Source organism: Eumetopias jubatus, unplaced genomic scaffold (assembly GCF_037043125.1).
Source record: "Eumetopias jubatus isolate StellerSeaLion01/CBP00866 unplaced genomic scaffold, mEumJub1_p1.0 scaffold_11, whole genome shotgun sequence".
NCBI lineage: Eukaryota > Metazoa > Chordata > Mammalia > Carnivora > Otariidae > Eumetopias > Eumetopias jubatus.
Genome location: NW_028274817.1, coordinates 116970341 through 116985125, shown reverse-complemented (window position 1 = coordinate 116985125; position 14785 = coordinate 116970341). Strand labels below are relative to the sequence as shown.

Genomic DNA, 14785 nt, shown 5'->3' with positions numbered 1-14785 from the left:
TATCATTTCATAAAGAACAACACAAAGTTTACCGTCACTAATACCCAATACCTATAATCACTTAATGTTCTGGAACACAATGGTTTAGAAGGCAAGTTTCTTTTGAAAATGGCTTAAACTCAAGCAGGTGTTTTTTTTTTTGCTGAACATCGAACTTTTATTATTCCAGGAAAGACTTAAAAAAATGAAATAAATACCAACCCTAATTTAATTACTTAAGTATTCAAGTCTATAAAAGTAGGAGGAGGTCTGTGGTCTATTTGTAATTAGGTTTTAGATAGTTGGTATGAAACTGTAAACTTGCTATTCAGACCACATAAAAATGGTTTAGAATGGTGGTCATTTTAATAAGGTAACACTTCTTAATTAAGAAAAACCTTGGTGGAACAAAAGTCTATGAAGGATTTGGGTCTCCTGTTGTAAAATAAGTTCTTAGAAATTTAAAACGAATACTCATTAAGGCAGAGCTGACATTTATTTCCCAGGAAGAATGACAACTGGGCCATTTTATTTAAAGGAAATCGATTTTGGAAAGCTTGTCAAGGAGTCCGAATTCAGCTTCTTCAGTAGCAGGTGTAGCAGAATTATAGTAGCTCCTTTTAGCATTATTGAAAAATAGATTTCTAATTGGATCAGGAAATTAATGTGGCCTGGACTCAAGGGGTAGGGAAGGCAGCTAATTTAAAAAAAGTCAATTGTTAAGAATCACATTATCTTTGAGCCAAAGTTTAATAAATGTCAGCTATCAGAAATGGAATGCCCCCCACCCCAATTCCATTTTATGCCCTATATAGGTAAAGTGACTGGAGGACAGATGGCGTCTGTGAATTGATGGTCACGTTCCTTGATGGCGGCACAGCCTCGGTCCCTTGCAGGGAATAGGCCAGATTTCCATCGCCTCTCCTGGTAGGATCGCTCTACCAATAAACCTGAACATGCCACCAATTTCAGAAAGATCAACTATCCTTTTCTCAAAGTGTTGCCTTTTAAAATGGCTAACATGAAACCTCCAATATCTGCTCTAAAGAAAAAGCTTGACCTGCTGGAAGGTGTTCCTGGAAATACACCCCAGCAGCTCGAGCCGGACAGGGACGTGTTTAGGTTGTTTGGTGGGGTACACATCTGTACTGCAGGGCAGCGGTCTCAGGAGTGGGCAGAGCGGTCGGTTCGTCGGCCGTAACACTCTGGCAAACATTTATGTGTACGAATTGAGTTGTTCTTTTGACCGAGACTGAATATCTTGCAGTTCCTGTTCTTCCTTTGCTTTGATATCCTGGTAAGCCTGCATTTTGCTTGCATCCTTTAAGTAAGCCCAGTTAGAAGACAGTATCATGAGGAAGTGGATCTGGAAAAGAAGGGTGAGCATGATGGCTAGTGAGCATGTCAGAAGGCAAAGCAAGCTGCTAGGCAGATTAGACGGTCTTTACTGTCAAAAGGGAGAGGGTTATTCTGTATTAATTCTCATTCTGCTGTCAGAGCCATCAGATTCTGGAAGCATGCTCTACTAGTATGCTTAAGAGTAAGAGGCTGAAGAAAAGTTAGTATACAAACACGATGAACTGAAAAAAATGGCCAAAGTTATGGTTAAGAAAAAGCAAAAATGAAATAGGAGAGGGTGGTTTTCGTTTGTTTGTTTTTTTCCATTTTGGGAGTAATTTTAACAACTAACACAGACGTTCGGAAACACCTGGTGTGCTTATTTTAAAATCAGTGCGGGGCAAAGATCTTTCCTCTCTGTGGATAAAAATCAGTTTCCCAAAGGCCTACAAGTGAATGATGCTTATTTTGAGTAACTCATCGACTACACAGTTAACATGGGAAAATTAAGACCTCTAAGCACAGCCTGCAGTCTGTGTGAGCACGTGCTTAGGGGCGCACCTCCAGTTTTCGTTCTAAGACTGCCATGCGTGCAGGTCCCAAATGTACAAAGCCTTCTTCTTTACAGTGGGGGCAGCCAACACTTCTTGCCCACTCATTTTCCTCATCTTTCCTGCAAAATCTACATCTCCGGTTCCTCCTATTTCCTTTTCAACATATTTGAGACTTTCAGATCCAGGCACAATTTCTCTTCCCCTCAGAATCTGATGTGTGGTGTGAGACCTGGCTATGAGGAATCAGGGGCTCCGCACCGGAAACACAACAACGCCAGGTAAGGGGTGACTGGGTGGTGCAGAGAGCACACCCCACGTACAGATCCTGGTCTCACAGAAGGTAACAGGGTGCCCTTTATTCTTCACATTGTCCTCTAGCTGGCAGGCTACTTGGGGGGGGGGCATGTATTTGGTAGTGAGCCATGTAATCAGAAAAAAGTTTTAAAAAAGTTTTAGTCAAATTTAAAATATGTTTGCCTTTTTTCCAGAGTCTAAGAAAACAAACAAAAAAAAAGTCCAGATGAAAACGCATCTCGCTGCCATCTCCTCTCCAGCACTGGTATTGGTTATCAAGCAAGCAACAATAACGGACAAGGCAGGTATTACAAAGTTTTAACACTTCATTTAGAGATACTGCTCAAAGTTCAAGAGAATTGTTTTTTAACGGATGCTCACCAAGGTCAGTACATAACTGAATTCTTTTCACAACGTGGAAATAGCCAGACCTCATCATTTTGTAATTCACTCAGGGTAAGGCATCTAATTAGGCTACAATGCAAAATGAGTGGACTAAAGCTATTTACAAATTACTGTCACCAAACTGCAGCAACCTAGACTCGGCTTTAGTCTGGGGCGTCAGGGAGATTTCAGGCTACCGAGGAGAGCTCCCTACAGCTCCTTGTTGGCCTTAAGCAATTTAGAATTTAGTGCAGCAATCTTCCCGACTCTTAAACTTCAAGACGGCATAGTTATAGGTAGTAGCCATCATGTAGATCAGCTGGTGGAAGAGAACAGAACACGACAGTAAGATACAGGCAGGCAGGGCGGGTGCCCGCTCAGGACCCCCCGCGTGGCTGCTTTCCCGTTTATAATCACCCGGAAGGGGTTCCTACGTAGCACACCAACTTCCTCTCACTTCACATACACGCTGCTAGTCCTGGACTCTGCCCTCAGGCCGTTTATTACAAAGACTTGGAGGTGTTGAAAGAATCAGAGCGCCGGGGCAGCAGCCCGAGCCACGAAGCTCCAGGCCCCGTGTCCCCTCGTCTTCCTCAGCCTGCCTCTTCGGCCGGCCCCTAGCTCAGCAAGAGAACAGGTCGCCACCGGCATGGAACGGGCAGTTCTTTGCAGGGCCTAGGAAGGAGGAACTCCTTTCCAAGCTCATGCCATTTCCCTCTGGGTCTACCAGTCCTAGATCTCTCGAAATCCCAAACCGAGCCCTCCCGACTTCGAGCTGTACATGCAGAAGCACACATACAGAAACCCGGGGCTCTTGATAGTTGCTCCTCATTAGCTGTGGATTCCCGATTCGCCCATTTCCCTCCGTGCGACCATCCCTGCTTATGGCACGGCCATGGTCACTGGTGGACACGCAGAGTGGGGCAAAGGTTTAGCCTCCCAGCTGCGGTCAACCAAGGCCCCACGCTGCCTGCTTGTCTCAGACTCTAACCAAGCAGCCTTGTTGCAGGCTAGTTAGTGCTAGGGGGTTTTTGCAGTTTTGTGACTTTGCTCTTTACAGGTTTCCTAACCGTAGTGCTGAATGAAGGGCTCTCGATGGTCTCCAGAGAGCAAGAAGGCTCAGGTCGGGGCTGCTAGAGTGCTGAGACCGGGAGTTCAATGTTAATACAGCTGTGGTCTATACTCAGTAAGATGTCTTTGAACAGAACCACATAAAGCAAAGTCAGGGGTTGTTCCGTTTGACAAAAAATGATGTGACCAGGCGCTGGCAGAAAATGAACCCTGTGTTTCCCCTCTAGAAACAGTGGCTCAGTGTTGGAGGAGACTTTATAGAACAAGATCAACCGTACAGGTAGGTAGGTGTATAAATACATATTTCCACTTGGAAATTAAGATTTCTTGGCAAAGAAATGGGTGGCCTGGGTAACGGGCGGCCCAGCTTCAGCTACCCTCTCTTCTTCCCACAGAATCCAAATCCCACTACGTGTACTCCGGGCCCAGACACGCAACCAGGACGGCCTGCACTCCAGCCCTGGGGTAAGTTTACACACAGGTAAGATGGAACCAGGGCTGCATTCCGGAGGGGTATGGCTGGAAGGCAAATCTGGCATTAGAGCCTCGAGGGAGGGGACCTGTGCCAGCCCGGGCCTGGAGCCATTGTTACTCACCAGGGCAACGACGGTGGCACCAGCTCCGGCGCAGGCCACAATGAACAGGTGATAGGACATGTAGAACTAGGAAAGAACAGGGCACCAGGTGAGCATTGGCTGTGGAAGGAACAGGCTTGCCCCTGTTCTGTCTCCTCCAGGGCTGCTTTCTGGCAGGCTGCGTGCCTGTGTGCACGCCCCGGCTGCCCACCGCCAGCACCTGATAGGGGGACTTCTAAAGCTTTCTGATGCCCGGGCTGTACCCATGACCAAGTCAATGGCAGTAGCCGGGCCTCCGCCGTGAGTATGATTCTCCTCGATGACTGCTCTGTGCCGTCACCTTTGGGTACCCCTGCTTGGAACCAGGCCCTGGTATGGATCCGCTAACTGGCTAACATTTCAGTAACTCACTGCTTTCCCAAAGCAGGCTAGGATTCTCTTAAGTATGCAAGCTCCCACTAGTGCCCTTAAAAAAAAATGTTCTTTTACGAACAGTTATAAACCAATGCCTAAAGAATATTCTAAGGTCTGATTTTAAACCAAAGTGGGTTAGGATATACTGCTAGTTAAGAGTGAAGCAGTGATCAACTGTGATTAGATTTAGAGAAACTGGGCTTCTATACAAATTCAAGGGGCTCTTTTCTATGAAAATTAATTTGCATTTGTTCTGTGATAAATGTCCTACTTTGAAGAGCTATGTGAAGGTGAAAAAGAATCTACATGTATTTTCAGATGGAGGAGACTAGGCTCACTCTCCAATTATCGCCCAGGGAGAAAGCTCTCTGAGTGCTAAGCATCCTCACTGAACCGGCTGGACCATGGGAAAGGGGGCATTTTCTAGGTAAAAAATGGATGAATGTGGGTAAAGACAGACTGTTTGATCTTAAAAAATCTGCAAAGAAAAGCTTCCCTTACTAGCATTTGCACCATCTCCTGCTCTTTCTACCTCAGAGGGCCCTTTCCTCAGCCTCCTTTGCCAAGTGACCATGTCCAGGCCCTGACAGGAGAAGGGTTTATTTACCTCATTGGTGTTGCAGATATTCTCAAGGGCAGAGCCACACATTTTCCCAGGGAAAGCATTCCAAGGAATGATACCTGTGAAGTGAATCCCAACAGAATGTTAGTTATTAGTGGCCCCCACAGTGCCCCGTGCTCTCGCTGGTCCTCATCAACACTTGACAGCTCTGTCCTCTGCAGACCAGGCTGTTTAGACAGCAGCACGAGAGCAAAGTCAACTTAAGAGCCTTAAGACTGGATTTGTTTTCCCTACCAGCTGTGCTTGCTTTAGTTGACCTCCTATTTGTAAAAATTAAAGTTGTAGAACAACCACTCTCCTACAGCATTTCCCAGTCCATGGACTTCCTACTACAGTCCCGAAATTGAGAGTCTATAGGTAATTTGGATTTTGTAGGTCTTTTATATTCATTTTCACTGGGATTGAAAATCCAATTGGAAATTTAAAAAGGGAAACACTGTGGAGTCCATCCCCTCTACCCCGTGTCTCCCGCTGGAACCCTGACTCCTCTCTACCACGCCGTGGCCCACTGGGTTGCTGTTCTCCATGCCACCATGTAGTAGGTGTGTGCTTTTAAATATTAAACACAGCTTGAGTTACTCGTTTCCCAGGAGGTAAGGAAGGGTTTCTTTAAAAAGTCCCTTATTCCTGGGGCACCCTGCGTGGCTCAGGTGTTGGGCGTCTGCCTTCAGCTCAGGTCATGGTCCCAGGGTCCTGGGATCGAGCCCCGCATCGGACTCCCTGATCGGCAGGAAGCCTGTTTCTCCCTCTCCCACTCCCCCTGCTTGTGTTCTCTCACTGTGCCTCCCTCACTCTCTGTCAAATAAATAAATAAATCTAAAAAAAAAAAAAAAAAAGTCCCTTATCCCTTCCATGGGCCAAGAGATGCTTTAGGAGGATGGGAAATGACAAATCCTCATGGGGTCAGTGAAACCCGTGATTTCAAATATAGAAGACTTAAAACTAGGATTACTGATGGCCAAAAGTGTTTAGTGAAAATATTTAAGAATAAGGAAATGATATACATCTAGATATTTACAAATACTTTAAAAAATCATCTTTATGCTCTGTTTTCAAACCACCAGGAAGACCAGTGAGGCTGAACCTTGCTCTTTATGAGAAAACAGTACTCCAACGGGCAGTCCTGGGCAAGTTTCTCATTAGGTTGTAAGAGAAGATGTTGAAGCCAAGCCACATGGGAAAAACAAGAATCACAAATGAAATAGTCCTCTCTCCCGAGAAATCTTGTCTTTAATTTTAATGAAAAGTCCCCCCACCCCCACCTCGCTGTTTCTGCCAGGAACAGGATTCCCTAGCATCTGGGCAAGAAGCACTCATTAAACTCCTTACTTAGGAGGCTGCCTCTCCGTTTAATTGACAGGAGGAGCAAGGGCCCCCTTCTGTGGCCTGTCAAAATGAACCAACGTTAGCTGCCCATTGCGAGTATCCCATTCATTAGAAAATAGGTTTGAAGGGGTTTCCAACAGCCGGCTTTTATAGCGTTCAGTCTGATGACTTTAAAATATGTCTGGATTTTGTTGTGGTTTCCAGGACAGATGAAGTTTAAGCAGTTGGTCATTTTAAAAGACCGGATTTGAAGAGTGGGACATGGAAATTAATTGGACTACAGTGTATACACAATATTTTGGATAAAGAGTTGAATGGTACAAAACTGAAAAGAAATTGGAAAAAAAAAGTCTGTAATCTTTTGATGTCCAGAAGTCTGGTTATAATGCACTGCTCCTTGATAATATAGTTCAAAAAGTTTCCTTTACTACATGAAAATGCAACAAAAATTTGCATTACAAGGAAGAGCCTAAGTGATACTTCCCTCCAGAAAACAGAGCGTACGTTAAGAGTATGTACTATTCCAACAGAAGAACGTATGACAGCGATCACTATGATTAAAAAAGCCACCCATGTAATGGCTAAGGTGCAGACGACTGCACAAGAGGGCAGAGGTTCAGCGGGGCAACGAAAGGAGACAGTACCGTATTGTCGGATATCCACGCAGATCTGCTCCACAGCAGCCGTGCCGTTGGTCTGGGGTGACTTGATGACCTCACAAGTTGACCAGATGTTGTAGAACATAAACACGGGCACGGCGGAGAAGCCAAACACGCCCAGCCAGGCCACTCCCAGCACGTAGGTGAGGAACACGAACTAAGCCGAGAAGGAGAAGGAGAAAGAATCATCACCGAGGGGGGCAGGGCGCAGCACCCGGGGACGAAATGCTTCCACAGCTCTGGCTGGATACCAAACCCGTGGCCTGCGTTCCCAGCACCGCCTGGGCCACCAGAGCGACTGGCAAAGTGCCAAGGGAGAGGAGAAGCGAGGGCTGGGCCAGGGCCGTCATGCTCTCTAGAACTGCACGATGGAGAATGTGACTGCCCAAAGCCACCTCAGGGACTTTGTGCTGGTCCCCCTCTCGGGAGTCGGCTCCCCCAGCCGTGATCTCCCTGGTCCAAGGTTGCGGAGCGAATTCATGGTGGTTGCCTCCCTGCCACTCTTTCCCATACTTGCCGTGCCGGGTGTCGGGCTGCTTTCACGGGCCTTTACTCTATACGATGTGTGCGTAGCACGGTTACAAGTGCAACAGGAAGCCCTTTCTCAAAATAAAAGGAACTTCCCTGGTTTCCCAGTCCCGAGAAATCACTGAGCGCGCTCGGGAGCAGTCCAAAATAGCCCTGAACACAGTGTCAGATACAACTCCCATCTCCCTCTCCAGTTTCTCGTCTGGAAGATTCACAGCAGCTCTGCGCACACGGCCGCTCTTCATCCTGTTCCGTACACAGGGCCATGGCTGGCCTCAGGAAGAACGGTGTCCTCTGGCTTCGCTTTACTTCCTAACCTGCCTTGACGGCCAGTTTGCACAGAACGTGGAAAGGCTGTTCCAAAAACGGCATGTCATGGTATTCATATTTTCAGAACATGCACCCACAGAGCTTGTGGGCGACATGCTGGAAATCTAATTTGGCTTTTGTTTTTTTTTTTTTCAGGCGGTGCTGAAGACCTGCAGACTCAGTCTCACTTTCCATCCTGCAAGGAAGAGCTGGAGGGCCTCAGGTCCGCCTGGGGGGCTGGCTCACACAGGCCGTCCCGGGCCCAAGTCGGTCAGTGCTTTTGCTTTTATTGCAAGGGCATTCACACTTACAGAAGCGTTTGCATTTCTAAAGATATTCAAAGAAGCCGATTTCAGCCGTTTCTCACTCCCTGTTGCCCTTGCGCTTATGGATGGGCTGCTCCAGACCAGGCTGGGTTTGCTTACCCACCCTTCAAAGGAATGCTTTCTTCCTAATAACTCCACAAAGACGTGAACATTGCCTTCCAGTGGTGGTCAGGGCTCCGCAGGGCAGGCCTGTGGAGAGCGTCCCCTGCCGACCATTCCTGGCCCGTCAGCCTTAGGCCTTCACAGGTGCTTCCTGAGTGCACTGCCCAGCAGTAGCTTCCCATAAGGGACCGGGGAGCACCAGGCATGCTCGTGAACCAAGGGCAGCTCTGCTGTCCCGGGCGGGCAGAGCTCACAGAGCTTTCTGTTGGGAGCATATCTGCCCCAGCTGTCGTCAGGCATCCCCGGTCACCTCCGACTTCCTAACATGCTCCAAGGCAGGTCTGTTCCATGGTCCCCTTGAAGGTCCAGTCATACCTCCGAGATACTGCGGTTTGGTTCCAAACCATCACAAGAAAGCGAGTCAAATTAATTTTGGGGTTTCCCAGTGCAAAGTTCTCTTTATACTGTAGTCTGTTAAGTGTGCAAGAGCATTAGGTCCAGAAAAGACAAGGTCCCGACCTTCAAGAAAATATACTTTATTGCTAAAAACTGCTAACCATCATCTGAGCTTTGAGTGAGTCAGTCTTCCTGCTGGTGGAGGGTCTTGGCTTGATGCTTGATGCTGGCTGCTGGCTGATCAGCAATGAATTTCATTGCATTGGTGACTCTTCCTTTCACTCAGGATTTCTCTGCAGCATGCCATGCTGGTCGATGGCATTTTACCCACAGAACTTCTTTCAGAAATGGACTTAATCCCCTCCAGTACTGGTACTACTGCTTTATCAGTAGCCCTTTTCGGCACCAGCTGCTAACAAGAGACTCAGCCTGCCCTTTGCAACTTTAAAACCAGACACTGACTTATCTCTAGCTGTGAAAGTCCTAGGGGGCATCTTCTTCCAGTAGAAGGCTGTTTCTTCTACATGGGAAACCTGTTGTCTGCCAGACACCTGAGCCGGATCTTCTGGATCACTTGCTGCAGCTTCTCCATCAGCACAGGCTGCTTCACTTTGCACTCTGACGTTATGGAGTCGGCTTCTTTCCTTAAACCCCACGAACCAATCTCTGCTAGCTTCAGACTTCCCTTCTGCAGCTTCCTCACCTCTCTCAGCCTTCATAGAACCGAAGAGAGTTAGGGCCTTGCTCTGCATTAGGCTTTGACTTAAAGGAACGTTCCAGCTGGTTTGCCCTTCTGTCCAGAGTACTACAACTGTCTCTTATCACTTGTGTGTTCACTGGACTAACACTTTTCGTTTCCTTTAAGAACTTTCCTGTGCATTCACTCCTTGGCTGTTTGGCACAAGAGGCCTAGCTTTCGGCCTATCTGGGCTCTCGACCTACCTTCCTCACTAAGCTTGGTCACTTCTAGCTTTTGGTTGAAGGTGAGAGACGCGTGACTCTTCCTTCCCCTTGAACACTTAGAGGCCACTGTAGGGTTAGTAATTGGCCTGATTTCAATACTTTGGTGTCTCAGGGAATAGGGAGGCCCGAGGGAGGAAGATGGGGGTGGGGGGAATGGCCAGTCCGTGGAGCAGGAAGCCCACATCCAACATGTATTAGTTAAGTTTGCCATCTTATATACGTGCGGTTTGGGGCACCCCAAAGCACTGCCGGTAGCAACTTCAAAGATCACCACGACAAACAGAATAACGGCACAGTCTGAAATGTAAGAATTACCAAAATGTGACAGACATGAAACGGGCAAATACTTTGGGGAAAATGGCGCCGACAGACCTGCTGGGCACAGGATTGCCGCAGCCCTTCCGTGCATAATGAAGTACAGTAAAGCGAGGGATGCCTGTATGAAGTCAACCCGTGTGCAAGGTACCCAGCGTGGCTTCTCAACTTTTTGGGAACAGAGCTTTTCTTCAATAAAATTGAACATGTAAAAGAGGTAAAAGTGAGCTATGCTGGTTGGTGGGGCGGGGAGTGGGGGGGGCTTCGAGCCTGACATGTTGGGCCAGAAGCCCCCACGCACACTCACTCGTGCCTCGTCCACAAGAACCACTCCAAGCACAGGCCCAGGTGCTCTCCCTCCTAGCCACCTGGCACAAGCTCCTGGCACTCTCTCCCATTCCCCTATTTAACACCCGGTACAAGGTAAACTGAGGCACGTTAAAATGTTTCACAAACTGTGAAGATGTATTTGGGCATACATCCATTTCACTGGGGCAGCACCAGCTTGAAAGGAGTGCGAGGGGCCCCAGGGACGCCGGCTAGCAGACCCGGAAGCCCAGCTCAGACCCTATGTAACAGGCTCTAGCTGAAGCAGCCGTCTTATTTGGGAAGGCCTACTGGGCTGTTTAGGATGCGTGGTTCTCAAGTTTCCTTTTCTGGGATTCTAGTGCCTCGGCTCTGGCTTCAGTTTCGGTTTGCTTACACAGGCTGCCAAGGGATCAGGGCCACCTCAGTCCTTCAGCCGCCTCGTTGAGTGACTTCACGAAGACTCCATCCTCAAAATGTTCAACACCAGGCAGGTGTGCCCTGAGTCCGGGCAGAAACGGGCCCCTTTGAGTGAGGGGGGAAGTGGCCCGAGGTCCCCCCCCAACATCTACTTTCTGCTGCTCTTTCCCCTAGGCTCCTGACTTCTCTCTTTCCTCCTACAGTTGCTTCCTTCCCCAAAGTAAGCACTCCCCAAGTTGAAGAGTAGTCACATCTTTTTTCTTTAAATAACAGCTTTATCGAGGTAGAGCTTGCACTGTGAGTTTTAAACTCATTTACTCCCTTGTTCTGTGGACTTCACCTTAAAAAGCCAAACGGAAATGACAATCCAACAGGGGATGTAGAATCGGAGGGGTTCCCATCACCCAAGAACTAAATGGTTAAACAAGTGAGCGGGGGCCTCACTGCCGTGGGTAGTTTTAGGAGCACACTGTTCGTCCCGCCAGTGCCACTCTGGACAGCACGCGTGTATGGGGACGCACGCACGGACCCTGCAGGGGCCCCGCCGAGGCCGAAAGCCCGATGGCACCATTCTGAAGTCCCACGTGCTGTCATTCAGGTGAGCTCACATGGTGCCGCCCGGCCCCACATGGCGCCGTGTCCCCTGGCTGATGCCAACCGGGACTGCGACACAGAGCAGCGCCTGGTCATGGTGCAAGACCTCACTGATGTGAAAGAGTCACAGGGCACAGAGCGGCTCCGGAGCCTGGGCGGGGGGGGGGGGGGGGGGGGGCGCTCCTAGGCCCCGGCCTCCCGGAGGAGCGTTGTCCACGCGGGCATCCAGCTGGCGGCCCTGCCCTCAGGATGACTGTCACAGTTACAGGCTGGTTGTAGTCGTGCTGTGGGAACTAAGCACTGGCCCAGTCCCTGATGGAGCACAGGACGGGCAGTGTGGGAGCCTGCCGGAGGGCGGAGCCCAGGCAGAAGGAGAGGGGCTTGCCAGAGAAATTTCCAGAGCTCACCGAGTCAGAGATGCCAGCCCAGAGGTGCCACTTGCTGTCGCCTGGAGGTTCAGATGACAGGGAGGTGGGCATTCATACCAAGAGTGACATGGAGATAGGTAACCAAGGCTGTATCAAATTATTTGCACCCTTGCGGGGGGGCATGTCCCTGGCCCCTTCCTTGAACCCTAGGACAGTCCTTCCATCTCTGGCTGTTTCTCCTTAGTTCCCCCATGAGGCCTCCTTTTCTTGGGTCTTCCTGGGAGACCGTGCTGTGCCCCAGGGCTCCTTCCTCCACAAAGCTCTGTGTCACCTTGTCTGTACCCACCACAAGTCTCTGTCATTTCCAGCCCGAGTGTTCCCAGAAACCCCAGCTCAGGTTTCTCGGTGACGCTCTTTGTATCCCCGCCCCCCCCGCCCCCCCCGCCGAGAGCCACTAGCGATGGTGAAACACTGGACGCGCACACAGCCGCCTCGGCCCATGGCCCAGCTGGAGACGGGCCGCTCATCCCGTCCTCTCGCGCTCATCAGTGCCACGGCCGTGCCAGCGGCCAGCTCACCAGCTCAGCCCCGCTCGGCCCGTGGTCCCGCTCTGCGCTCTGCGACAGGAGCCTTGCGCCCGCCCCCCGGTCCTTCGTGTACGGGATGCGAGCACGCCCTGTTCGGTGTTGGTGCTTGGCTTCCTAGCCTGGCACTCGAGGCCTTTCCTGATCTGGTCTCTCTCCCCCTCCCGAGCAGCGTCACTTCCATCCCTTGTCACTAGACCCTTCTGTTCCAGCTGGGGCACACCGCTGGCTCGCGGGAGCACCCCCGCACCCCGGGCCTCCACCCTGCTCCTGCTGGTTCCTCTTCCCCCGAGGCTGCCACCAAGGGCCCCCCCCCCCCCCCGCTTCCTGAGCGTGCGGCATCGGTGCTTCTCTGCCCTTGGCAGCCGTCTGCATTTCTGTTCCCAGGCGATTAGCGAAGGACTCTGAACCAAGGGCCAGACGGGGGAAGCAGCAGTTTCCTCAGGACGCAGGGTCCCTCCAGGGATGAGCGGCTGCCACGACCCACGACCCCACCCCGGCTAGACAGGGCCGACCTTGAGCAGCCTGCTGGGCAGCATGTCCCAGGGCCGCAGCCGGTCACAAACACTGCAAGCTGCATGCCCCCTTTAAGGAGGACCGTCACGGATGCTGGGCTCTCCTGGCGTCGCAGGCCAGCCCGTGCGCCCTCCCTTCAGCGGGAGCAGAGAGCTGCATGGGTGGCGCCCGGCACGCCCGCGGCCCGGGCGCCCAGGGCCCCCCCCCCCCCTCCCCCCCCCCCCCCCCCCCCCCCGGGCCCAGGGCCTCCTGCAGCCAGCCAGGGCTGTCCTCCCCGGTGCTAGTGCCGCTCCCTGGGCTCGCCGACGGCTTTCCTTACATCTGACTACAACGTCCCGCGCCGCACCCGCGCCGCACCCACGCCGCCGGCCGCTCGCTGGGACGCGAACGCACCGCTAGGAGCCCCGGTTCGGCGTGGCCCCCGCCAGCCGCGCCTCTTCTCTCCCGGCCTCCCAGCCCGCCGCCGGCTCTGTGCGTGTGACGCGGCGCCCGACAGGCGGGGCTCGCCGAGGTCAGCGCGGGTCCGCACGGGGCCAGCCGGGGGCCGGCGCAGGCCCTGCGGCCACATGCCCACGGCGCATCGGCCCACGGAGGGGGCCGGCTGCCAACGAAACCATGGGCGCCCAGACGTGAGTTTCCTTTCATTTCCGTGTATAACCTTCCCCAACAATCTCAGGACACAAAGCCATTCTCGGCTCGTGGGCCGCACGGAAACAGATGGCAGGCCGGATTGGGCCCAAGGGCTGGAGGTGGCCACGAGCTTCCTGGGGACGAGAGCCCCCCCCCCCGCCACACACCCCCCCGCCACCCCCCCCCCACCCCCCCCCCCCCGCCAGCGACCAGCAAAAATCCCCAGCCGGGTGCTCAGTAGATAAAAGCGCTTGGTACTTCCAGGAGGATTGCGACAACTTATCACAGTACATCGTCTTCAGGGCCACAGTCCACAGTCAAAGACAAACGCGAGGGGCTGCCGAGACAACACGGAAGTCACGTCCTCTCACAGGACAACTTCCTACTTGAAAACCCTTCGGCGCCCTTCCTGCCTGTCGATTCCCAAGGGAAATACTTACTACTCCAGCCAGATGTTTTAACTTATTATCGCTAATAAGCTGGAGGTTCTTTTGATACTCCCACCTCCAACACTGTGGGGACATTTGTGTCACGGACTCTCCATCCGTGCTCGATGGTCTCCTGGCTTTCACCAAACACAAAGAACTAGCCCGAGGCGTGGCTCCGGGCGCGAGCCAGACACTCAGGGGTTCGGACTCACCATCCCACTGATGCAGCGGCCGCAGGCAGTGGTTTTAAACTCGCCGTGCAGCTCCTTCACCGCACTTGTGGTATAGAAGCCCTCGGCCAACAGAATGATCCCGTACAGGAAGAAGAAGGACGCGATCCCGTAGATGACATACTGCATCAGCTGTATTCTGCGGGAAGGAGGACGAGATCCGGAAAGGTGACAGTCACCACATGGCGAAGAGAAGACGTTTGGGGCCTCTGGAGGGAGGGCATGAGACCGAGCCACGTCCCGTGACCCCTCCCAGCCCGCTGATGGCTGCGGCGGGCTCACGGGGCATCCCGGGCAGGCACCCCTGGCCACCCTAGAGCAACCTGGGCCCTTCTTCCGAGGCAGGCCTAGGGTTGAGATGGACAACATTCTGGGGCCGGGGAGAAGGCTGCTTGGTCAGGGGCGGAGGGCCGGTTGCCATCTTTCCGCACGCACCCGCGTCCTGGGGCCTGAGGGGGAGAAATGCTCATTCTGCATGCGGGCAACCACAGGCACGGACACGCTAAGTTTCCCCTCCGAGGGCACGCAGTCGGGGGCAGAGCGGCGTGGGAGCT

At 51.9% G+C, this 14785-nt stretch overlaps 1 protein-coding gene across 1 annotated transcript in view; it reads right to left on the bottom strand.

The window, feature by feature from the left end:
• Positions 1 to 2354: 2354 nt before the first annotated feature.
• GPM6B (glycoprotein M6B) overlaps positions 2355 to 14785 on the bottom strand; it is a 41632-nt gene continuing 29201 nt past the window's right edge. Inside the window, 5 exon segments of the mRNA XM_028114976.2 lie at positions 2355 to 2868; positions 4217 to 4282; positions 5217 to 5290; positions 7202 to 7373; positions 14214 to 14370. Of these exon segments, the coding sequence (XP_027970777.1) occupies positions 2788 to 2868; positions 4217 to 4282; positions 5217 to 5290; positions 7202 to 7373; positions 14214 to 14370 (550 nt within the window). The 3' untranslated portion in view covers positions 2355 to 2787.